This window comes from Oikopleura dioica, chromosome 2 (assembly GCF_907165135.1).
Source record: "Oikopleura dioica chromosome 2, OKI2018_I68_1.0, whole genome shotgun sequence".
In the NCBI taxonomy this organism is placed as follows: Eukaryota; Metazoa; Chordata; class Appendicularia; order Copelata; family Oikopleuridae; genus Oikopleura; species Oikopleura dioica.
In genome coordinates this window covers 13085476-13109727 of record NC_137292.1, presented here as the reverse complement: position 1 = coordinate 13109727, position 24252 = coordinate 13085476, and the positions used below count along the sequence as shown (strand labels likewise).

The 24252-nt window shown below is 40.1% G+C and overlaps 10 protein-coding genes and 2 pseudogenes across 11 annotated transcripts in view; 7 read left to right on the top strand and 5 right to left on the bottom strand.

Moving 5' to 3' along the window:
• LOC145697070 (proteasome subunit alpha type-2-like) overlaps positions 1 to 7572 on the bottom strand; it is a 32563-nt gene extending 24991 nt beyond the window's left edge. Inside the window, exon 1 of the mRNA XM_081774219.1 lies at positions 7511 to 7572. The gene's annotated coding sequence lies outside the window, so the exon portion shown is untranslated. The remainder of the gene's footprint in view (positions 1 to 7510) is intronic.
• Positions 153 to 1999, bottom strand: LOC145696500 (claudin-19-like). Its single transcript, XM_081773547.1, has 6 exons — positions 1804 to 1999; positions 1638 to 1726; positions 1430 to 1594; positions 517 to 663; positions 374 to 475; positions 153 to 329 (listed from the first exon to the last, which is right to left on the bottom strand). The coding sequence occupies exons 1-6, from the start codon at positions 1935 to 1937 to the stop codon at positions 262 to 264; spliced, it is 705 nt and encodes a 234-aa protein (XP_081629673.1). The 5' UTR covers positions 1938 to 1999; the 3' UTR covers positions 153 to 261.
• LOC145697380 (uncharacterized) lies at positions 3450 to 5172 on the top strand. Its single transcript, XM_081774574.1, has 3 exons — positions 3450 to 4538; positions 4581 to 4756; positions 4798 to 5172. Exons 1-3 carry the CDS (start codon positions 3468 to 3470, stop codon positions 5072 to 5074), a joined length of 1524 nt encoding a protein of 507 aa, XP_081630700.1. The 5' UTR covers positions 3450 to 3467; the 3' UTR covers positions 5075 to 5172.
• On the top strand, positions 5258 to 5376 carry LOC145700860 (5S ribosomal RNA; annotated as a pseudogene).
• Positions 5644 to 24252, top strand: part of LOC145697051 (catenin alpha-1-like) — a 92773-nt gene continuing 74164 nt past the window's right edge. For both annotated transcript variants that reach the window (XM_081774193.1, XM_081774194.1), the window contains exon 1: positions 5644 to 5680. The gene's annotated coding sequence lies outside the window, so the exon portion shown is untranslated. The remainder of the gene's footprint in view (positions 5681 to 24252) is intronic.
• Positions 7758 to 7876, bottom strand: LOC145700858 (5S ribosomal RNA; annotated as a pseudogene).
• On the top strand, positions 8129 to 10117 carry LOC145697461 (uncharacterized). Its single transcript, XM_081774669.1, has 3 exons — positions 8129 to 9518; positions 9566 to 9741; positions 9791 to 10117. Exons 1-3 carry the CDS (start codon positions 8532 to 8534, stop codon positions 10068 to 10070), a joined length of 1443 nt encoding a protein of 480 aa, XP_081630795.1. The 5' UTR covers positions 8129 to 8531; the 3' UTR covers positions 10071 to 10117.
• Positions 10529 to 12056, top strand: LOC145697102 (uncharacterized). Its single transcript, XM_081774253.1, has 3 exons — positions 10529 to 11537; positions 11582 to 11757; positions 11801 to 12056. The coding sequence occupies exons 1-3, from the start codon at positions 10860 to 10862 to the stop codon at positions 12006 to 12008; spliced, it is 1062 nt and encodes a 353-aa protein (XP_081630379.1). The 5' UTR covers positions 10529 to 10859; the 3' UTR covers positions 12009 to 12056.
• On the bottom strand, positions 14139 to 15627 carry LOC145698524 (sialate:O-sulfotransferase 2-like). Its single transcript, XM_081775723.1, has 3 exons — positions 15198 to 15627; positions 14361 to 14825; positions 14139 to 14318 (listed from the first exon to the last, which is right to left on the bottom strand). Exons 1-3 carry the CDS (start codon positions 15553 to 15555, stop codon positions 14215 to 14217), a joined length of 927 nt encoding a protein of 308 aa, XP_081631849.1. The 5' UTR covers positions 15556 to 15627; the 3' UTR covers positions 14139 to 14214.
• On the top strand, positions 18147 to 19484 carry LOC145699249 (uncharacterized). Its single transcript, XM_081776510.1, has 6 exons — positions 18147 to 18529; positions 18573 to 18713; positions 18759 to 18886; positions 18932 to 19072; positions 19114 to 19231; positions 19275 to 19484. The coding sequence occupies exons 1-6, from the start codon at positions 18411 to 18413 to the stop codon at positions 19378 to 19380; spliced, it is 753 nt and encodes a 250-aa protein (XP_081632636.1). The 5' UTR covers positions 18147 to 18410; the 3' UTR covers positions 19381 to 19484.
• Positions 19562 to 20863, bottom strand: LOC145698356 (ephrin type-A receptor 4a-like). The gene is made up of 6 exons (XM_081775556.1): positions 20651 to 20863; positions 20497 to 20611; positions 20208 to 20440; positions 20026 to 20166; positions 19868 to 19986; positions 19562 to 19731 (listed from the first exon to the last, which is right to left on the bottom strand). The coding sequence occupies exons 1-6, from the start codon at positions 20827 to 20829 to the stop codon at positions 19562 to 19564; spliced, it is 957 nt and encodes a 318-aa protein (XP_081631682.1). The 5' UTR covers positions 20830 to 20863.
• Positions 22284 to 23528, top strand: LOC145698355 (cadherin-related family member 1a-like). The gene is made up of 2 exons (XM_081775555.1): positions 22284 to 22833; positions 22879 to 23528. The coding sequence occupies exons 1-2, from the start codon at positions 22284 to 22286 to the stop codon at positions 23526 to 23528; spliced, it is 1200 nt and encodes a 399-aa protein (XP_081631681.1).

Genomic DNA, 24252 nt, shown 5'->3' with positions numbered 1-24252 from the left:
ATGCAGATAAATGACGCTCAAATAGTATTCATAGGTCTGCTCAAGGACGATTTCATCGCTTGCTTTTACTGTTTGAAATTTTTGCATGCAAATTTTGAGCATCGATTTGAAGAAAATAATTTCGTTTATTTCGAACGGAGAGTATTTATAAAGGAATGGTTGATGGAAATCGCAATTGTGAACATTTCGGTGTTAGTGCAATAATTTAAAAGAACAGAAGGCTTCCGCAATGTTTGAGGACTGCATAATTATCGATAGTATTCAGACGTATTCCTGGACGGCGTGTGTGAGTTTGTTCTGAGTTCGCAAGCCTTCAAGTTGTTTGTACCCTGAATGATTCATTTCTTATTTTTGTTTCAGTCTATTTCTTTACCCAAATGCTTCTTGAGGTAGCCGTTTTGCAGAATTTCTCCTTTGGCAATTTTTGATAGGACCATTAGTGATGCTGCAGACATAATGACAGACGATAGGACACCTAATTTTTATGAGAAGATATTCAGATTTGTTGTAACATACCCATGATAAGCGAAATCCATCCAATAAAAAGCGCACTTCCGTATTCGAATCTGAGATAGAGCGGCGTGTTGTAAGGCAGTACGGGGTTGAAGTATTCCTGCACGACTTTGTGCGCGTAGTAAGAGACGCTGGCGCCCGTGCAGGCAGCTGAAAACAACGGTCATAGGTACGAGTGAACTTGGATATGGTCGGCGGAAACTTGAGGTGGCGAGTTCGAATTCGAACTGGCCCCGCTCAAGGCCCGCGCTTGCGACACCAAAGACGAGAATTTCGGTTCACTCAATTGGCTAGAATTGTCCAAATGTGGACTTTTCCGCCTTTCATTTCGCTTCCAAAAGAGTTCAAGAATGTCTTGACTTGTTAACATCAAGAATTTCTGAAACTCTCCCTGAGTAACGGTCAGAACTGCTCCGACAAAAAACATCCACGGCCCAATCATATTTGGGGGCAAAGCGCTGCCAGTTTTGAAAGGTGAAGTTACAGCACACTGTTGACTGGGATAATCGTCGTTTGGCATTTGGCAATTTGTCTGCTTATTTTTGATCAGACTTTTTATCCCTCCTGAGAAGCGTCTGCATTGGTTGTCGGACATTCGCAAAATCTGAACCTGTCTCTTCTCGAAGCAGCCGTTACTCCGCCATTTTTGCAAATATACCGCGGATCCTTAAAGTCAAAGTTAGCTTGTACATGTAACATGTAAAAAGTGATTTACCTGGTTTTTAGTGGTGACATTTGTTGTCCAAACGATCGCCATAAGAAGCTACTCTCGAAAGTCATAAGCTCTATCGTTCCTGTTTGACTTACCTGCGAAACACCTAACACACCGATTAACATTTATAACACCAAATAACTCCTGCTCGTAAAGAGAAATAATTTACGAGTAGAAGACACCGAAAATCATATTCTTTCTTACCGGCGACGCCAAGCAATAGACCACCAAGCAAAGCAGTCCTTGCTTTTGCCTTATGATTGGATGCTCCGACTGAAGTGCACTTCATTCCTAACACGGAGAGTAAGATGCCGAGAAAGCCAAGGCCGATGGCTGTGATCATCAACGCTCTGCATGTTTGTAGCACCTCTGGAATTTCGTTTAGTTACTGAAAGATCTACGTCTATTTTACCTGGTAGGCCAATGAAAAATACATTGTAGCTTTCACAATTTGTGTTCCCATTTGGCATCTGCTCGCATTGAGTCCATAAGCCGTCGAATCTTTTGATCATGGTAATGAATCAATGGATAAATCAGGATTATATACTGTTTATTTAATGCATTTATTGGGTAATTACCTCTTATGCTCATCAAGGGCTGTTCCACCAACTGAATTTTGTCTCCATTCCGGGCTCATGCAAGTTGCAATCATTCCCGACCAGGCGATGACCCCGAGGACGAACCCCAGGAGCTGTAGTCCCGTGGTCGCCATGTTCTCTCTGGTTTCTTACTTCTTTTTATTAAATCTCTTTGCTTGGCAATACTTCCGATTCTTTCTGTTTCTGAAAATTTTCGTTATTTTCTCTGATGATTGAGCTTTTCTCGGCGGAGGAGGTTGGTGCCAAGATCGGCGCGCCCGGGGGCGAGGAATTCGCAGCTTTTGAGTAAAAAAAAGGGATGAATGAATACAGACACTAAAGAGATCAGAAAACAGTTTTCACGGTCGGGGAAGCGAATGAATTATATATTCAAGTCATCAACATCTTGATCGTTTATTTTTTCATTTTACGCACCTTCTGAGCAGCCTCGCGGGAAATATGCTCTCTGTATGATTATGAATATTATTCGAACAGCATACTGGAATGTTTTTCTCTTCAATAAGATATTTTTAGTGAAAATAAATATTTTTCCTTTAAAAAAAAGCGGTGCTCGATAATCCTAGATCAATGTAAATCTGCAATAATCGCTTGGAATCGGGGTCATGGCTGGCTTGCGTGAAAATTAACCTGTTTGAACACAAAATGCATCCCCCTAATTTGGCGAAAATCGACGCATGGTTTTATTGCTCAAAGGCACCCAGATGAATTCAAATCGAATTAGGCTTGAGAGCTTTAAATCTTGATATTGCCTCGCAAAATTAACTTGATTACAATCAGTCCGATGACCTGTTCTGTGAGAAACGTTTTTATTCTTCATAAAAATCCAAAAAATATCTAACATTTTTTTTCTCCTTGTTGATTTCTGTTATCCCAATCTTAGCAAGATGCTCTCTCTGAATTTATTCTCTCTCTGAACGGCGAAGACGGCCTAGACGGAAGGTTTGTTGACAAAACTGTGCGAAGTACATAAGTGAGTTTTGATCGATGTCTCGCTTGATGTGAGAAGAGGACAAGCAGCATCATCCGGATAAGCTGATTGAGCCAAAGACGAAATTTGCAGAAATTAATTAAACATGCATTCTACTATAATAGAACGGGCAAGCTCTGGACTTCTTCGTAGATTAGACGGGATCACGGGCTCTTGCATTTATAAAGATCGTCTCACTGGACAATCACTGCGACAGAGTACCGATTTTTTGATGAATCAGTAATTGATTCTTCAATTTATACGAAGGCCAATTTATGAAGGATCAAAGAATGTCTTTTCGGCAAATACCGACTCTGGGTGCAGGACCCTAAGTACAAGTCTTCCGATGTCAACGGTACTAAGTTAGTACTACTAACTGAAGAAGATGAATTCATCGACATGAAATTAGAAATTGACGAAGAAAACGTTAGTTACTCGTCACCCGCTAGTTTCAGCCATTTAGAACACCAGCTTGATTGCAGGACAGAAGAGTCCCCCTCACCCCCTTTCTTCCCAGGGAGCGGCCCTTTCTTCGACAAATTAATTCTTCGAGGCGGGACCGACTTGCGTGGCCATAGTGACTCATCGTATTGCCTACGCAAGCATTGTTTTACTCAATGTCAGGTCATATCGAACAAGCTCATAAAATACGGATAAATCTCAGAGAAAAAGTGAGATGAACTCAATCGACGAAAATGGAGAAACTGAAATAAAAATTGAAGAAAATACCGAAGAACGGGATGAAATTATCGGTAATCCTCTGCCCGAAGAAACAATCAACGTCAAGGAAGAAAAGAAATACAAGTCGAGACTAGGTCAGCAGTCATTTACAGTAAGTGAGCAACTTACTTACATCCTCGAGCGGGAGAAGCAAATGGCAACATTGAATCCGCCAACCTGGCGAGAATCCGGTGAACTTATTGGAGCCAGCACTTCTTGCGTCAAAGGTATCTTCGCAAAGAAAGAGCTTGTCAAAGAATACGCTGCGCTTGGCCTCGGTTTCAAGCGAGTTCTCACCAAAAGCGACTTGGAGAAATACAAATGTCTTCGCGCAACATTGTCCGATGAGGAATACAACAATCTGTTAATAAAACAGCAGAAAAGACAACGATGCAAGAAAGCGCAAGCACTCCGAAGAGTGGAGAGAAAATTGAAGGAAAAGAATGAGGAACTACCTGCTAAATCGAGGAAATTGCTGACAAACTGGGAAGAAACAAGAGGAAGAGAAGCGTGGCTGAATAAAAAATGGAAATGCGAAATTTCCTTGGAGGAATTCCCAACAATGCCGAGCAATATCGATGTGACAGTAAAGACCGACATTCGTCAGTTGACCGTCGACGGTCTCTCCATAAAATTTGGCATCACAGAAAGCGGCGTGAAGTTCCGAAGTGAAACGAGATGGAGAAAGAAGTTCGCTATTCCTGAAGATGTCGATATTGATCAAGGACCCACGATTGAAAAAGAAAGGGGCAAGTCGAATAATCTTACCGTTTGGTATTATCGGAAACAAATCGGTGAAGAAGATGACATGATGACACTGGAGAATGCTCCAAAGAATATTGAAACACAGCCGCAAATAAAACAACATTTAACGACTAAGGATAAGTGCCTGAAGAAAAACTCAACGAACAGCAACACAAATTCAGAAAATTTACCCGAAATCAATGTACCAGAGTTTTCCTCGAGCGAGGATGAATCAATGATTGAAGAGGAGGGTTTTTTCATCCAAAATGCAACTCCAAAAACGGTTTGATCAGTTTTCCCTCGCAACAAAATGACTGTTTTATAGCATTACAAAATACACAATGGAAGAGAGGTAATGGCCGATGCTGACATTCCTGAAAGAGCTAAAAGAATTCTCCAGACAAATTTCTCCAGCTCTAATCGTCCAACAAAAACTCAATTGAAAATTATTTGTGAAGACACAGGAGCAAAGTATTCTCACCTCGAGCATTTCATGAAAAGGTATTTCCTCATTAGTGCCCCGTTTTCTTATTATTTGTAAGACTCTTCGTTATTGGGAATTACGGCTCTGCGATTCAAAGAAAAAAAGAAAGGATGGAAGGAAAGGACCGCTCTGAGTTGAGGACCCTCAGCCAAGGTCTTCCAATGTCGACGATGACAAATGAAGAAGTCGAGTTTGTCGTCACAAAAATTGAAGCTGACGATTATGAAGACTGTAGACAACTCTTACAAATTGAGGAAATTATGGACACGGAGATGGAATGCACTGATGAAGAAAATAATATATGTAAAACTGAGATAATTGACATCAACGATTAAACAAGTAACTCTTCGTTCTGTAGGGCAGATTTTTAACTGTGATATCATGGGCAACACTATTCTTTTTCTCAGAAACACTGAACTCTTTCTGCATTTAAACATTAGCTCACAAATAAAGAATAAAACTTTTGAATACTCATTAACCAATCTTGATATATAATGTGAATTGAAGCAGCCTCCATCGCTTAGCGTCATACCGCGTAGAATAAACCAGTTCTCGTCCGATCACTGAAGTCATACTACGACGGGCGGGGTTAGTACTTACATGGGTGACCGGTTGGGAATACCTCGTGCGCTAAGCATTTTGCCATTTTACGGAAAAGGGTCATCCTTTTCTTCTATACCGACACTTTCGCATAACATTTTGATGAATCGAACAATAAGAAAAGGTGCTTCTTTTCGGGTCAGGAATGCATTGAGACTCTCAATTTGAGAGTGGACCTTGCCTGGCGGGCGGCGTGGCACTTGAGAAAAAGCGCCCTCTACCGCGTGCTTATCCGAAAAGAGGCCGAAAATAGGAGCGTGCAGCGACAAAACGACCTCGACATCAAGCACCTTCTCTCGTCACTCATCCCATTTTTGAGTCCGATTTCGATTGTCTAACAGGTAAGAATCGCCTCCATGCCCACCCTCTCCTATCCCTCTCGCCTCTCACAAATAATGAAGACATCTGAAAGAATACGGAAAGACGCGCTTTTTTTAAGGTTGGGCAAGTTATTTCACCCACTTCTTGATCTTAAACCCTGGAACACCATACATATTTGGAATCAGCAGGAAATTTTAAGAACTTTGACCGTTTTAGTTTCCAAAATTTCCACTTCCGGTCCGATTCTAGAGCCGGAAGTTGACAAAATTTTTGAGTTTGGCCAACTTATGACCTATCAAATTGATGCTCAGAAAATTTTGAGTAAACTCATCTTAAAATCATTCAAAAAAACCGTCCCAACCGCAGTCAAACCGACCGGCAAAACTAGGAAAAAAGGCATAAATTTCTGATTTTTCTTTCAGTTTTTAGCGGTTGATTTGACCGCGGTCGGCATTGATTCTTCTCTCAGATGATAGGAAATCTTCTGAGAATCAATTTGATAGGTCACAAGTTGGCCAAACTCAAAAATTTTGTCAACTTCCGGCTCTAGAATCGGACCGGAAGTGGAAATTTTGGAAACTAAAACGGTCAAAGTTCTTAAAATTTCCTGCTGATTCCAAATATGTATGGTGTTCCAGGGTTTAAAATCAAAAAGTGGGTGAAATAACTTGCCCAACCTTAAAAAAGCGCGTCAAACCTTTCCTCCTCCTTCGAGATTTCTCCTTGGAAATTCACTAATAACAAGGGCGTTCTATTAGAAGATCAACTGCACATGCAGGTCACATGTGACCTTATGAATGGCAAAAGTTGCCCACCTTCAGTGTGTTTAGACGTTCTACTGCATCTAAGTGTAGAACTAGGGTGTGGAAGGCACGAGCTTGGTGAACATATCAATATTGATTTTCTAAATGAAGGTTTTTTACTGATTGGACGCGCTTTTTTAAGGTTGTGGAAGTTTTCTAGCACACTTCCGCCATACCGACCCTGGAACACCATACCTTTTCTGAATCAGCAGGAAATTTCAAGAATTTTGACCCTTGAAAATCCTAGAAAACTCCACTTCCGGTCGATTCTAGAGCCGGAAGTTGACAAAATTCACGTGAAAGGGTGAAGTGTGACCTATTAAATTGACGCGCTTTTTTAAGGTTGGGCAAGTTATTTCACCCACTTCTTTATTTTAGACCCTGGAACATCATACATATTTGGAATCAGCAGGAAATTTTAAGAACTTTGACCGTTTTAGTTTCCAAAATTTCCACTTCCGGTCCGATTCTAGAGCCGGAAGTTGACGAAATTTTTGAGTTTGGGTAACTTGTGACCTATCAAATTGATTCTCAGAAAATTTCCTATCATCTGGAAGAAGAATCAATGCCGACCGCGGTCAAATCAACCGCAAAAACTGAAAGAAAAATCGAAAATTTATGCCTTTTTTCCTAGTTTTGCCGGTCGGTTTGACTGCGGTTGGGACGGTTTTTTTGGATGATTTTAAGATGACCTTACTCAAAATTTTCTGAGGATCAATTTGATAGGTCACAAGTTGGCCAAACTCAAAAATTTCGTCAACTTCCGGCTCTAGAATCGGACCGGAAGTGGAAATTTTGGAAACTAAAACGGTCAAAGTTCTTAAAATTTCCTGCTGATTCCAAATATGTATGGTGTTCCAGGGTCTAAAATAAAGAAGTGGGTGAAATAACTTGCCCAACCTTAAAAAGCGCGTCATTGAAGCTCAGAAGAGTTTCCCGTAATGAACTCAAATGTTGTGGGGAGAAGTCCCGTTTTTCTTTCCATAGAGTTTATATTTGTAGGAGGCGAGAGGGATAGGAGAGAGTAGGCATGGAGACGATTCTTACCTGTTAGACAATCGAAATCGGACTCAAAAATGGGATGAGTGAAGAGATGGGGTGCCTGATTTCGAGGTCGTTTTGTCGCTGCACGCTCCTATTTTCGGCCTCTTTTCGGATAAGCACGCGGTAGAGGGCGCTTTTTCTCAAGTGCCACGCCGCCCGCCAGGCAAGGTCCACTCTCAAATTGAGAAAATATTATGCGAAAGTGTCGGTATCGAAGAAAAGGATCACCCTTTTCCGTAAAATGGCAAAATGCTTAGCGCACGAGGTATTCCCAACCGGTCACCCATGTAAGTACTAACCCCGCCCGTCGTAGTATGACTTCAGTGATCGGACGAGAACTGGTTTATTCTACGCGGTATGACGCTAAGCGATGGAGGCTGCTTCAATTCACATTGTATAGCAAGATTGGTTAATGAGTATTCAAAAGTTTTATTCTTTACTTGTGAGTTAATGTTTAAATGCGGAAAGTGTTCAGTGTTTCTGAGAAAAAGAATAGTGTTGCCCATGATATCACAGATATAAATCTGCCCTACAGAACGAAGTGTTACTTGTTTAATCGTTGATGTCAATTATTGCGCAGACGTAAAAATGAGCTCCAGAGTGTCAGGGAGTTATAGTATGACAACCGGAGAGGACTCCTAAAATGCGCACGCAGTTTGACTCATCGCCTTGCCTACGCATTATCAATTTCAAAGCTTTCAGAATGTATTTATTTTACTACCAATCAAATCGTCAGAGAATTACTCAATTAAAAAAAAATCCGCCGTATTCTTTTGAGAGCAAAGAATCGTTCGGAAGGTCCTGCAGAGATGGGCAGAATGTGGAACACAGCATCTGGCCTCGTTCAGTGCGCAGATCCAGCAGCGACTCCAACACAATCAGGCTTCAATGAAGTCAAGATGTTAAAAAGGATAGGGCGTTTTTCTGCTTGTGTTTGTTTAGAATATATTTATTCCCTTTCATTTAGTTTTTCAATTTATCAAAAAACATCCATCGCAGAGGAAGAAAACCAGGAAAACAAACAATGACAGTAGCTGAGCAACTGACTTACATCGTGAAACGAGAAGACGAACTTACAAGATTATATGTTCCTAGCTGGAGAAAATCTGCAGAGGATTTTTTACTCCAAAATCCACAATTTGGAATGTCTACTACAAACGCTAGATTGATTTATGACAGGAGGGATCTTATCAGAGAATACGTTGATCTTGGACTTACTTTCAGGCAGAAAACGACGAAAAAGGAAGCCGACAAGTTCAGGCATCTTCGTTCGACTTTGTCGGACAAAGCCTACAAGGAAGAAGTGATGAAAGTGAAGAAAATACAACGAATTAAGACTTTCAACAGATTAAAGTATTTGAAAAGACAACTGAACGAAAAAGGCGAAGATTTGTCCGACGAGCAGAAGGAGATGCTCAGCGTTTGCGAAATGAAAAAACTTGAAAAAGACGAGGATATAGAGAATCGAAGAAAACAAGTATGGAGGTGCGAAATTAGTCTGGTCGAATTCCCTACTATACCTGGCAATATCGATGTCACCGTAAGACCAGAATCTCGTAAATTTACTGTCGATGGGCTCTCAATGAAGCAAGGCATGACTGAAAGTGGCTTCAAATTTCGAGGTGAGACACGATGGCGAAAGAGCTTCGACATACCTGAAAACGTTGACACGGAGCGAGGTCCGAGAATCAGAAAGAAGGACGGGGACGCTACTACTCTCATCGTTACATTCGATCTCAAAAAAGATGATGATGATGATGATGAGGACGATGAAGAAGTGATAACTCTAGTTGAAGTCACGGAGGAGCAAGAAAACATGGAAAAAGACTCCCACAGCTCTGGAGAAGGAATGAAATTGAGATCTAAGAAAAAATCTCGAAAGACAAGCGACAGAATAACAAAAGAAACTTTCCCTACGATAACCGTACCGGAGCTTTCGTCCAGCGAAGATGAATCAAAGGTCGAAGACAAGAAAGAAGGCTTTTTCATTCAAAACAGCTCATCAAAAACGGTAAGATTGTCAAGAATAAGATCATAAACTCAAAAAATATATTGAAGGTTTACAAAATGGTATCTCGAAAAGAATATTGTATTGATCCAGATGTTCCCGAAAGTGCAAAGAAAATTATCAGGGAAGAATTCTCCAAGAAGAAGCCACCATCAGAGACGGAACTGAAACTTATTTGTCTAAAAACTGGCGCGAAGTTCGCAGAGTTGAATCATTTCATGAAGAGGTAATCCCGTATTTCAATTCCTTTTTATTGAGTTTTCATTATATTCTAGGTATTTTACGATAGGCAATTACGCTCGGTCCCCTTTGCCAAGAGGACGACTGTCAAATGATGATCCAAATCCTCCTCAACAAAAATCGACGGAAATTATTGAAGAGGATCAAGTCACCAAAGAAACGTCTGACGAAGGAGAAGCGACGAAGGACGAAGGAGATTCTTCTGAATCTGAAGAGGAGACAGATGAAGAAGGCGAATACAACTCAGATGGCGATCAAGTTTTTCATATAACTGATATTTTTGATACATCTACCGGAAAATCCTTCTTTGCCTGAGGAGCTTTTCCGTTTACAAATATCGATAGATACTTTCGCTCAGTAGGACCTGCACTCGTATTATTTAATATCACTGTAATAAAATTCGGAACGAAAAGATGGCAAAAAGAGTCAAGGAAGACGTTGCTAGTGGAGCGGAGGCGGGACCAAAATAAAATTCCATGTTTGAGGCAGAGGGGCCATTTTTGCCCGCGTATTGATTCACCGACTCGCCCACGCACGTACCGTCCTTTTCAAACTTTGAGTGTTTGATATCGTTCTAAAATTTTTAAGAGAAAAATGAGCACAGGGCAAGAAGCAATTGAAAGTATGGAAGTTCCATTTGAGCATGTAGAGCAGGCTGATGAAGAAATTATTGAGACCGCGCTGCCTTCCTCTGAAATTATTAAGGTCAACGAAGTCAAGAAAAGAAAGAAAAGGAATGGTTGGCTTTTTCGGGAGGATGATATGATAAACGCACGACCATAAAGTTCAACCAAAAAAAGAGTCACCGGGGTACCTGCTTTTACAGTGACTGAGCAGCTTGCTTTTGTCCTACAACGAGAACAGCAACTCGCAACTAAGAAACCCGGAAGCTGGAAAAAAGCAGCTGAGGAGTTTGGTACATCTCCATCTAACGCTAGATGTCTTTACGCGAAAAAGAAGCTGATCAAAGAATACGCAGCTCTTGGACTTGGTTACAAAAAGTTTCTCACCGAAGCCGAACTGGAGAAATTCAAAAATCTCCGTGCTACGTTGTCGGATAAAGACTACAATGATGTTTTGATAAATGATCAGAAAAGGCAACGAATGAAGCAAGCATCACACCTTCGAGCTATGGAAAGAGACCTGCAGAAAAAGGAAAAAGAACTGCCTGCGACTGCTAAGAAACTACTGAAAGAATGGGACGAACAGAAAAAGCAACCGAAGAAATGGATATGCGAAGTAAATTTGGATGAGTTTCCGACGCTTCCGGGGAATATCAATGTGACTGTCAAGGCACTATCGCGCCAATTTACTGTCGACGGGCTGTCAGTCAAAAGTGGCATATCTGAGAATGGCTTCAAGTTTCGCAGTGAAACAAGATGGAAGAAGAGCTTCTCCATACCGTTAAATGTAGACATGGATCGAGGACCAGTGATCAGAAAAAAACATGCCTCTTCGTCGATCACGGTCACTTACGATATCAAAGAAGAAGGCTTTGAAACAATTGACGGAAAACATGGACAGATTGTTTCGGCCAAAAAAGTTGCTGAAGATTTCCAAGCTCAAAAAGAGGAGGGGCCTCAAAGAAAAAAAGAGTTGGTAAAGTCTACTGGTGCTCTAACCGACCAATTCTCCAGTGACACTAAGAAGAAAAATAATCCCAGAATAATGCTAAAGAGAGACGAGTTTGAACCGATTAACGTAGCAGAACTCTCCTCGAGTGAAGATGAGTCAAACACGCAAGATGATTTCTTTACACACAACAGCTCATCAACATCAACGGTTTCATAATGACATATTGACAAAAGAATGAAATATGTTTATAGATGTACAAAATGTGGGCCGGAAAAGAGGTTTGTGTCGACCCTTTAGTTCCTGAAACCGCGAAAAAGATAATCAAGAAAAATTTCTCGAGCACAAACCCTCCGTCAATTCATCAATTGAATAAAATTTGCCAAGACACAGGTGCAAAATTCACAAACTTGCAGCATTTTGTCAAAAGGTAAAGCATCTTGCATGATGTCTGAAACTTTTTATGATTTTAGGCTCTTTATGATAGGGAACTACGCTTCTTTTTCACAGATGAGCATACAAGAACCAATCGAAACATGTGAAATCACCATCAAAGAGGAAGATATTTCCTCTTCAGAGTCAGGGGACGAATTGGAGGGTGAATATGATTCCGACGGAAATAGAGTTGTTTATATTACTGATGTATTTGATGTGCGTACGGGAAATTTACTACATAATTAATTACATCATGTTCTACATGTACTGTTTTATTTGAAATAAATTGTTTTCATAATCAAAGAAAATTGATAAAAATGATTGCAGGGAAAACAGCAAAGATTAGACTTTGTCTAGACGAGTTCATCGAATTCTCAAGCTCCAGGTTGGATTGAATCGTAAATTTTCGCTGGTAAACATCACTCACGGTTTCCACGCTACGAGTGTTATTCGTACATGTATCCAGGTATGAGAGGACATTTGCGTCGGTGGCATCCACCATGATCACAGAACATGTTACCGAAAGGTTAGAATATCCTTCTAAGAAAAACGCGATGAAGGATATTTCGTGAAGCTCATTTCAAGGTTCAATTTTACTGTTCAGAATTTGAGACTAGTCTAAAAATCTGACCTTTTCCTTTTTATACTGAACAAGTCCAATATTTTTGATACTCCAAGCATTCGGACATCCATTCTCAAGAAGAGGAATTGTAACGGGCCCAATTGAAGCTTCGCACGAAGAAAACCGAAAGCTAAGACAGAAAGTTTAAAACTCTTGGTTCTTGGTTAAAATAGTTTATCCAATTTGGTTTTATTGAATTAGGTTGATTGTTTGAAAACATGAGGGTTACCCAGTAGAGCTTGATATCGCCGTGTATTTCATATCAACAGTGATCATATCGCCAGTGAAAACAGGAGTTGAATCGGTTCTTGTGACCAGCTCGATGTTATAATCTTTTATGACATCCTGCGCAGAAACTATTTGAATCAAAGGAGCATCAGTTGTTGAAGAAACCGTCAAATTTGCTTATTTAGGTTAGCGCTATTCCACATGACAATATTTTCAGAAGTCATAATTCGAAAACCCTCCCTGATAAACTTGGGCTGTCGAACTTGCATACAAGCTCTACCGGAGTCATCGTCAGGGCCAGACTATTTGCATTCTCAAAGTTATTCTTCTTGCCGAAGATTCACTATTTATTGCTGTATGAATATTCACGACGCGAAAATATTCAAATGAATGGAAAAGAATATCTTCCGTGAATTTTTGAAAAATTCGTGAATATCTCAAATATTCGCGAATGCTGCGCGCCCTGATTGGTTAAGCTCCGAGCCGGCGGCCGAATTAAATCGGGCCCTCAGGCTCACATCTCGCGGGCGCCACCCAAACTGAAGCCCCGTCCCCGTCCGCTCAAAATTTCGTGAATATGCACGAGAATAGGCTAAAATGAATATGCACGCATTTCTTTTTCGTAAAAGAATATTCACAGGCAATTTCGTGAATTTTTTCAAGAATGCAAATAGTCTGGCCCTGGTCATCGTGGTGACCGTCGTGTCTGGGATTTTCTGGACGACATAGAATCGAAAAACCGAGTCGTCTTTGCTTCCAGTTGTCAATTCTGGCTTTCCGCAGGCACCGGCGGCTTGTCCACTGTCAGTGAACTGACATGAAGAGCTAAGATTAGCCGATTTTTGCCATGTGAGGTACAGTGTGTCTTTTCAAGGGGTCCTCAGAGTTTTTCGACTTTTGCATCTTATGGACCTAAACTCCTTTCCTATCGGGATATGTGTCCAGCAGTTTTGATCAAAATTGACGGAAATGTGCCGAGTTGAGCACATGAGCACGAACGGGTCGCATGTCTTGGCCGTTACTGTCTGTATAGTTGTCGAGCTTGAAAAAGAAGATAGCTCCGTAGACGAAGGGTTGTATGGAATCGTGGTGGATGAGAAAGTGGATGTCTCTTGTGCAAAATTCGGACGAGCAGAAAATAAAAGTGTCAAAAATAGCATTTTGAAAATGCGAAAATATGCACTTTGCAGATGTGACAGGTCAAATTTTGCTTTATGAGTGCATAAATTATTACCCGCTTGCGTAAAAGTTTTTATTTGCAGCGCTCAATTATCCGGTCTGGGGGTTTGCTGCGTTATACTACCGAGGATAGGTAAAAATGGATATTGTGTCCATTGATCTCGTCGGTCACCAATAGGCTTTTAAATTTATTGCCTGAGCTCTTGAACAAGATTCTCTACTCAAGAGCCTTTTCTTGAAAAGCAAAATTACCGTATTTTTTGGATAAATACAAAGCTACCTTGTTCGCTTTCAAAAACTTGTTTTCTGTTGAAATGAAAAACACAAACAGTGTAAAAGAGGTAAAGAATTTATTTACATTCCGTTAAACATCTAACGTTAAGCACAGTAAATATCAAAGCAAACAAACAGAGCACAATCGAATTATTTTAACCAAGAGTCAATTGTTTCTTCGGGGAAATCAATGTTATTCTTCTTGAAAAATTCTTTGTACTCTTCGATGAATTTGTTTATCATCATAATCTCGTCTAAAAAAGTAATCTTCACTGCTTTTCTGAAACGAGACTAACCTGGTAAAAATAGATCAAAGTCGATTTCTTGCTTTTTTCGCTTATATCGGTCTAAATTTTGATTCTCGATGCATTCCAGCCGCTCTTCGAAGTTTTCGACTTCAAAATTGTCACTGGCTTCTTCTTGCAAGAACGAATACAGCTTCCGCATCTGGCCAATCTTGTCGGTCTTGAGCAGGTCGTACCATAAAAAGTGAAAGTTTTCTCCGTTTTTCTCCGAAAGTCGAACAGCTTCTTGATAGTATTCGCTCCAAACTTGTCCATGATTCTTGATGTAATTTCGCCACGAAGAAGAGAGGAAAAGTTCCGCAGATATTGTGCCCGTGTGAGCACCATGACCATCACCTGACTCTTTCTCGGAAACTATCCGATTAAAATTCGCCTTTAGAGTATCATAAGGATTCCTCATGATGAGAACTATCGCCGATCCTTTTCGGATGTGACCGCGAGCATGAGATTTCACGCCTAAAAATAAATTTTGGCGAAGATATCTAATTTGATTATGAGATAATATTGTGAACAATTTTATCGGTAGTTCAGCAGAATGTATTAATTTAACGGCGGAGTTTTGTAAACATTTACAATTGTAACGATGGCTTTATTTGAAGGAAAAACATCACGTTCAAAGGGGTCGGTCTTGGAACTAATCAATTGAAATTGGGTCTATTTTTTAAAGCATAAACTTTATACTATAAACCTTTAATTTTACCTCTAAGACTCTTTAGTTTAAGACTTCATTTGCTAGTTTTTCCTCCGCAATGTTCATCTAGATTTTTATAATCGTATTTTTCAACCTTTTATTAAGCTCTTTCGTCCAAAATTCTTATTAAAACTTACCAAGAACTCTTCCGGATTCTGGTGCGAAATGTTCGCCAGGAAAAGGAGATTTTTCAAATAGCTCATCTGTATCAAACTCTTCGTCGATCTCGCGATAAACTCCTCCCGCATAGTAGCCCGTCATCGACTGCAGTAGTTGTCTGGTCCAAGTGTTTCCTGAGCCCTGGACAGAAAGAAGTAGAATCCAGTTGAATTGTCCCGGATCGCCGAGTTTAACATCAGCAGCGCAGTCGTAATATTCTCCACTGACGTCTCGTTTTTGAATTGCTGCGATTCTCTCTTCAGAAAGGTTTAAAAAGGTAATGAAAAGCAATGCACATAGAATTAAAAATAGTTTTCCGATCATTTTTATGAACATTATTTGTTACGAATGATTTCAGAAATGATTATAATTCTGTGGCAGTCGCGCTACAAATGAGGCGCCCCCTTTCTTTGTTATTGCTAAGAACATAGCCGTTGGATCAAATTTACCCAAGACTTGACCGATTTCAGCAGATATGTTTAGATTTCTAACATTTTGACAAAGTATAATCTCTAATTCCCCCTTTCCCCAGGGAATGATTTCACTGATCTTATTTAGAAAACCCATTTTCTAATTCGATTTTGTAATCAAATTTTCTTGATTCTCGGGCTCGTTTTCCAGATTTTTAAAATTTCATAAGATAGCCACAGTCGATAGCAAATCAAGGAAGCTGCCGCCCAACGGTCTGGACAACTCAAAATCTGGATTTGACCCGTTTCTGTTTTGTTTTCGATTTGACCTCCGCTGATTTTGCGTTATTGACCCGACTAACTCCGTTTTTATTTTGAGAATTGCGTCAAAGAAAGAAAGAGAAACAGCGAGTTTTTTGCTATGAACGAGAAGTTGGAGCGGTTGTTGCCTGATTTGGCGATATTCAAGTACTCGATTAGAAATCCTGCGAGATACGATTTGCAGATAGATCTGGTGCAGTGTGTCCTGGATCGGCTGATTGAGACGGAAGGGGTGGTTCCTTTGAGAAGGTTCGTTGAAATAACTCTTCAAGGCATCAATAGTATTAAGAGCGACGGAAGTATTAAAGGAGTACTTCAACAAGAAGCGAAGCGGAGTCTGTCGGCAGTTGAACATGTCGCCTGAAAAGATACGCACGGTTGTCTTTGGCCTTGCCAAGCCATTCGACAAGAGGATCAGTAAGGTGGGAATCATCAATCCATCCTTCCGCTGCATCAACAAAAGGATGGAGAGGTTCGTGATGACCAATGAGTGCACTGTGTGTCGGCTAAGGTTCCAAATTTATTTTCATCTAATTGATCATTAATAATCACTTTTTTATATTAAAATTCTTTAAAATAAACTTAAAAAATGAAACCTGAGAAAGAGAGAGGAAGTCCCAAAGCGATTCGATACGACGATCGACTTTAGCTACATTCGGCGAGGATTTCTGCTGAACGTGAGGCCAGTTTATTTCGAGAGAATACGCACTTGGTGGTGGGACGATCGGATCAAGCGGGGCTTCATCCGCACAACCAAGGGAAGAGAAATTGTGAATCGAGCCGGCTGTCTCGTGCGCTTCCTTATTTACTCGCAGGAGGACAGTAAATTGGAGGAGTATCGGTTTCAGCTTTACACAGAAATAGGTAAAGAAACACTTCACGATTTGAAATTTTGAATAAACCCTCTATGTATAAATGTTGATTTTTTATGTTATACAAATGTAATTGCAATGTTATACTTACTTGTTAATATGAACTTTCACTAGAATCATAAAATGGGATTACCTCTATCAAATTATCATTACAGGGCTAATCTTATAATTTGCTTGATTTATAATTTCGTTATGATCAATAACCAGTTCCAGTGCTAGAAAAATAGACACGCGAGATTCAACCAAGAGAACCCTCTAGTTCTAATGAAACGCGAAATTGACACTTGTAATTTGGCAATAATATTTTATACGGTATAAATTATACCCGTTAATTCGTGAGCTCAGCGTAGAGGTCAAAGTATTAGACACAAAGAAACATGAACAAAAAAATTTAGCGGAGAGAATCGGTAAAGCGATTGAGGAGAGTGCGAATGGATGTGTTAACGTACTGACGGTATCATACGGTATTTTCAACCTGACGCCGTTTTTCGTGGACGAGGGAATCATAGCTAACGTCGTTATTGCTACAAGAGAGTTGCAGGTATTTGTTTTGCGTTCAACCTGTTGTGTTTAGATAAAATAAGGATCTGGAATTTAGTTTGTTGATCGGTGGACGATCGCCTTTGTGGAGGAAAAAAAGCAGCGGAAGCCAAAGAAGTCTAAACAACGGGTTTCGAGCGACAGAGCATCATCCGCGGACTACCGTTACTTCTCTGGTGGGGACTACGTGTCGGACCAGCACAACAACTCTGACTCTAACGAGCGGAAACGAATTGAGAAAAATTCCTTGTCTCCGACATCGAGCCGCGACAGCCAGTACGAGAGCCTGGAATCGTCGATTAACGAGCAAAAATCTCGGTGAAAGTTATTTATTTATTGATCAAATGTGACGATTGATAACTTCACGAATAAATTATTTATTGTTTAATTTGTTGGCGTATATTCTAGAGCATTTTCTAGAGCTTGTTTATCTTTATGTCAATTTCAGATAACCGCAATTTGCAAAATTTTCAAAACTGCAGAATCGTCTCTAGAACGCAGCTCTGAAAAAGTATAAAAAGGGCCGCCGCATCCGAGTCTTCACTCAGTCAAGCTCTTGACTCTGTCGATGAGAGATCCCTAGAACACAAAAAGGATCAAAGCAAATCGACTTTGAGCATCTAATGTTCCCTGAAAAGGAACTCTTGCTCACCCACCGATGACTACCGTCATCACCTACTAATCTTCTGGCCCTTTTTAGGGCCAAAATTCTTGAACAAAAACTAAGAGTCAACTCAGACTAGAAATTCCATGACTCTATTTATGATTTTAGCGAAGCATTATTCATCCGTCTCGGAATGCAGAGTCCATTGTCCTAGTTTATCCTCAAGAGTCTGTTTATTTACAATTTTTCCACTCGTCGTCTGCTGATCGCACCTCTTCTAAAGGGGTCTCAGCGGGTTAAGTAGTTTTTTCAATGGCAGTGGAAATGGCCCTCCTGCTTGTTTGTGCACCTTTATAACCTCCACAAGGTGGTGGCAACTTCATAAAGCCTGCCGATGCTGCTTCGTCCTTCCATAAAAAAATTTTGCCCAACGTCGAGCTCGTCATGAATTCGCTTTTGAACAAACTTGTATTTTTCGCCGTCGCGTTTTATAGCCTTGTCGAGGGGTTCGAGCTTTTTGTACTCACAGATGGACCGAGAGACAAAATCACACACCATAGAAGGTAAAAAAGAATTTATTTTTCTTTCCCTAAAAAATTCTCGCAGATGGAAGGCTGCGAAGACATGGCTAACTCACGTGATCGATGCGACCAAAATTGGAACTGAGATCCACTTCATAACTTCTTCGGACCCAAATCATAAAGTCAACATTCGACATGCTTCTGGAACTCGTGACATTCACTCAAGGTTTGAAGTTTTTTGCTATAAAATAGTGCTCTAAATATTTTCAAGAATTTCTTATTTGGGACGACCCGGATATGATACTTACTCCGCGATTGTCTCCCTTGCGCATCAATTAGAAGACGACAAAGAGAATCGATTCAATCTGAATGATCTGAAGGCACTCATCCTTCTTACTGGTAATTTTTTTCTCTGATTTGCAACTCTAAGGGTTTTCTTTCAAGATGGCGACATTGGAGTCGATATCGAAGCAAACTGCTTTGTTAGCCCCAACTTCGAAATCTTCGACAAATCGTCCAACTGTGGTAAAATTTATCTAGACGCGTTGAACTACGCCACAAAGCCAGGGCAGCTCAGTTCCATAGGTAGATATTTTCTCTAATCAAAAAATGACAAAGGATATTAGATCTTGTGTTTGTCGTCAACTGGGCGACGGATGAGCTTATCGACCAGTCGTTAATCAAGGCGATGACGAAAATATTTCCAGACTCGAGAATTGTCTGCGGTACTCTTGACAGTCTCCGGTAGAAACCTTTTTCTAAGCAAATATTCAAGATAATATTCTAGTGAAACTGCAGTTGAGCTTCTCCGTGAGCTGAACACTGATATAACTGACGAACCAAAGCTGTTTGCTCCCGAAATTCGCATGCTTGATCAACTCGTTGATCACTAAAATTGACAGCAACTAACAATGGCCTTCTTCGTATGCTACAGACTGCTACAAGCGAATACAAACAACAAAGTGAACAAAAAACATGTGCTACAAAACAAAAATATCTCCCAATAAAACACCAAAAGATTAAAACTGACTAAAACGCATAATAAGAATTTTCCGATGGCGGCTATCATTATTATTAAAAATGAAAAAGTTTATTTGGCAAAAAACGTTCCCAAGAAAAAGCGCAGGAAATTAGACCGGAATAGATTTTAGAGGTAGAGGTGGAAGAGCTTTTCGACTTTTTCAAAGCCTCGGAAGATTTTATTCGTTTTTCACGTTCTTCAAGCCAGCATTTCTCCATTATCGCTAAAATGATATTTTTAGTAAAGCTGGACGCTACATGAAGTGATAAGTGACGATCAAGCACATTTTACCATTAGGCACTGTTTAGATGATAAATGGTATGCTTTCACTAAAAACTAAGATGTTGAATAATTTATACCGTAAATTCCTTTGTAAAATGGCTTGACATCTGGATGGTTTGTATTGCAGTTGAAGTTTGATGGTTTTAGCCGACGACCTTTGCGAATTTGTTTTTGGACTTCTCCGTTTTGAATGTCCCTAGAATTGAGTAACATCAGGTTTTGAAAAGAATCTCACTTGTAAGGCCGCTCTCCGAGTGCGCAAATCTCCCAAATGGTGACTCCATAAGCCCAAATATCAGAAGCAGGTGAAAATATCCATCTTTTAGATGCCTCTGGCGCTATCCATCGGACAGGAAGTTTTGCTGAAGATGTCATTCTAAAACAAATTTAGAAATCTATTATTCAAAAAAGCAGGACCTGTAGTATTCCTCTTCCTCTTCAAGAACTTTAGCCATTCCGAAATCTCCGATCTTGGCAATGTGTTTGTGATTGAGCAGTATATTTCTTGCAGCTATGTCGCGATGAATAACCCCATGCGTCGTTAAAAAGTTCAAGCCAGAGATGATATCAAAACACCAATGAATCTGGTCGCGCAGGGTCACTCGGTCCGGTTTCTCTCTGAGGTTGTTGAGCAAGGAACCACCGCTCATCTTATTTTGGGTCAAGAACTTCTGCGTTGATCCTCACAAAAGGAGAATTTCTCAACCCGTCTCATTTCCATGGCCATCAATTCAATTGGATCTCCTGATATTCCAAGAAGAGTTAGAATATTCGAATGCCTCAGATTCGCCAACAATTGAGCCTCTTTTTCGAACTCGAATCTGAGAGGTATTTATAACATAAAAAAGGAACTTAACTACCTGGAACCTCTCCCTTCTTTGAGCAACTTGAGTGCAACTGGAGTATCACCATTCAATTTTCCCGACATAACTTCGCCAAAATATCCGGCGCCGATTTTGTCGCCAAGAAGAAGATCCCTTTTGTCAAACACAAACGGGCTTCTCCCGCTTATGACTGGCTCAATAAGTTGAAGCTCCATCTTTCCCGAATCTTTCCAGTAGTATTCTGCAAGTGCGCTTTTAAATGATATGAAATTATCGTTGGCTGTTTGGAAGAAAAACTTATTTCCGCAAAAATAATCAACTTCTTAATTATCTTCAATGTGAACTGTGTTTAAGGTCATTACGTGCTTACATAAAATATATATATATATATATATATATGATATATCATATAATCTATCAAATTAGATTTGTTCGGTATTGTATTTTGAGTTCAATTGACATCATTTCTTAGAAGATTAAATCGACGATGCGAGGCAATGTAGTACTGTCTATTTTCTCTGAAGATTCTGTAGTGTTTGATTCCTCCACTTGGCGCTCTCGCACTCAAAGTATACTTGTGATTTTCTTGGCTCGTGTTGACATCAGATTTTCTTATCAGAAAAGCGCCGTGAACATCTGACGTTACTGAACGTGGATCTTAACATTTGCGATCTTAAATCTACGATCTACATATTTATTGAAAATCCGTTCATAGAAGTTTTCCAGCCTCTGGCCTAGAAACGTTGGGGAAGAACCAGGTTGTGTCAGAAAGACACAAACAGCATCTCCACTGAGTAGTCGTTATCAAAGTTTTCTTCTCTCCAATTTTGACAAAGATTCTGTTGTTTCTTTGGTTATCCAGCGGCATTTCAACTTCGAAAATGTCCCCCGTCACAATTTCTTTTCAGAAGTTTTGAATAAAAAAAGCTTGGTTATTTTGCATTTGACTTCTTTCCTATGTGGTCAGTGTTAAGTTCACATTTTGCTTCGAAGTGCCTCGTTTCTCTTAGTCTTTGCATTTCTAAGTAATTGTACGATTTGCTCCTTGAGGAAACGATGCTTCTACCCCTCTTTGAATATTCAGTCCACGCAGCTTTCTCTTATTACTTTCTAATTAATTTTTCCTTCTTATTAGAAAATATGTGAATCAATAAGTAGATCCCTGAAGGGATAAAACTAAGGTTTTTTCATGGAAAACAATAAAAGTATTCATACGAACTAGAAAAAATAAACCATTTCCGCTTCCTTGATCCCCCTTGATTTCTTTGTGAGTATGAAGTTTTCGTCTAAACTTGATTGAGTGCCAAACCTGCCATCTATTCTTGTTGCTCTCTTTTTTCTGTAAGTTATGTAAGCAGCAAATAGGTTGCATTGTGAGCAGAGCGTTGATTGTTTGTACAAGACAACCACTTAGTTAGTCAGTAGAACTGACTTCAAAATAGACTTTTTTCAGGAAAGAATACATGAACTGATGAGATCCAAATTTTTGCTACTTTTTTCGTATTGCCTGGCACTTTCGCAAATAAAGCAAAAGAGTATCATTGTTTACGAAGCAGAGGATGGGAATTTTGAACCGCTGGAAATATCGATAAAGGACTCGTTTTCAGAAGATGCTGCTGAGATTTTAGATGTGAGAGGACAGGGAAGAGAGTTCTTTTCTGGGAACGGGATGAATTTAACGCTATTCAAGGCGATAGACTTTGAAGAGCTCCAACTTGCTCAGGGATCGACCAGCTTTTCATTCCCCGTGCTCATTGCTAATCAAGAGGGGACAGAAACAATAGAAGGCATCATCGAAACAATCGTCACAAATCTCAACGATCACGACCCCTACTTCGTCGATCGGTTCAACACACGAATCGACAGACTTGACATTTTCTTCAATCTAGCCGGGAATCAAGAATGCTACGGACCATCCGAAGAAAATTGTATTCGCGGAATTCCTGAGTTTTCCTCTGGCTTGATTAGAAATGGAAGCGTTGTGGCTCAATTAATGGCTGATGATCTCGATTGCCGCCTGCCGAACGAATGCTCGAGCTCGCTAGAATTCTTAGTTGAAGAGAATCCTTGGATAGAACTGGCTGGGAATGGGATTTTGCAGCTCAAGAATGCGGAGCAATTTGACTTTGAAACAGATAGAGGGCCATTTCGGATAATAGCGAAAGTCATTGACTTTGGAGTGCGCTTTGACCGACGCCAGAGAAGCTCTCGAATTCCAGGTGAAAGGATGATTAATTATTCGAAATATTAATTCTCAATTCTAGTGTATCTGTATGTAAAGGACTTTCCAGATACGCCTCCAGTGTATCAACGGGATCGGAACTTTTTTCAAGTGTTGGAAAACTCGCAAGAAAACACGCTTATTGGCGAAGTCACAGCATTTGATGGAGATGAAGAAATAAATTGGCCAATTATCTACAGCACTTTTGACAATAGAATTTCAGTGGATAGAACATCTGGAAAGATTTTTATAAAAGACTCGATCGCGTTTGATAGAGAGGCGAACGAAAAACTGGAATTTGAAATTGAAGCCTTAGAACAACCAACAGGCTTCTTCAAAAATGAACGAGCCCTCAGCTCTGTTGCGAAAGTAGTTGTTACGTTACTAGACGTCAATGACAACGAGCCGTATATCGTCGATTTTGACGAAGACTTCATCTTTTCCGTCGACGAGAATTCTCTTCCGGGGACTGAAATAACCGGAAGCAGAATTGTGATTCAAGATGACGATCAATATTCAAACACTCATTGGAAGGCATCTATCACTGTTGATGATCCGAGGTGCAAAATCGACGTGATTCCCCGAGAAGGATACCACCGCAACTCTATTTCCCTCCGAACAAAAGAACCAATGGATTTCGAAGAGATTCAGTTTTGTGATGTCCAGCTCAAGTCGAGGTTTAAAACTGTATAAAACAAATTGTTAATAATTGAATTCCTTTGAAACCCCGGGGCTAAGATATTTGATGGCCAAACACTTGGTTTAGCGGAAGCTAAGAATTTTACCGTTGTTATTAATAATCTTAATGATAATTCTCCCACGTTTGAGACCACGTCATATGCATTTAGTGTATATGAAAATGAATCCCCTCCTTTGTTTATTGGACAGGTAGGATAAATACCCGAAGCTTGACGTTGTTAAAAGAGTAGGTTCGAGCAACTGATGAAGATTTTGGAGAATTCGGGGTCGTTACTTATGATTTACTTGCTGGGAGATCAGACTTCGCCGTCAATGCAACAACGGGGAAATAGCATGTTTCAGGAGCTTCGATCGTGAAGAAATGGAGTCAATACAGATACAAATAAGGGCGACGGATGTTGAATTGCGTTCGACAAATGTAGAAGTTAATATTCATATCTTGGATATCAACGACACGCCACCTTCCTTTAAAGACGAAAGAATTGCTAAATTTGTTGCCGAAAATGCAAAGAATCTATCTCTTGGGGAAATCACTATCGAGGATGATGATTTGGACGCAATTCTGAAGCCGTCAATTGAATGCAACACTTTGAAGAATGAAAATATTGTTCAGAAAGATATAAAATCGATTGTTTTAAGAAATCATCTCGATGATAACTCTTTGGATTTGTGGCTAACAGAGGGTTTCGATTATGAAGAAACAGACGCTGTAAAATGC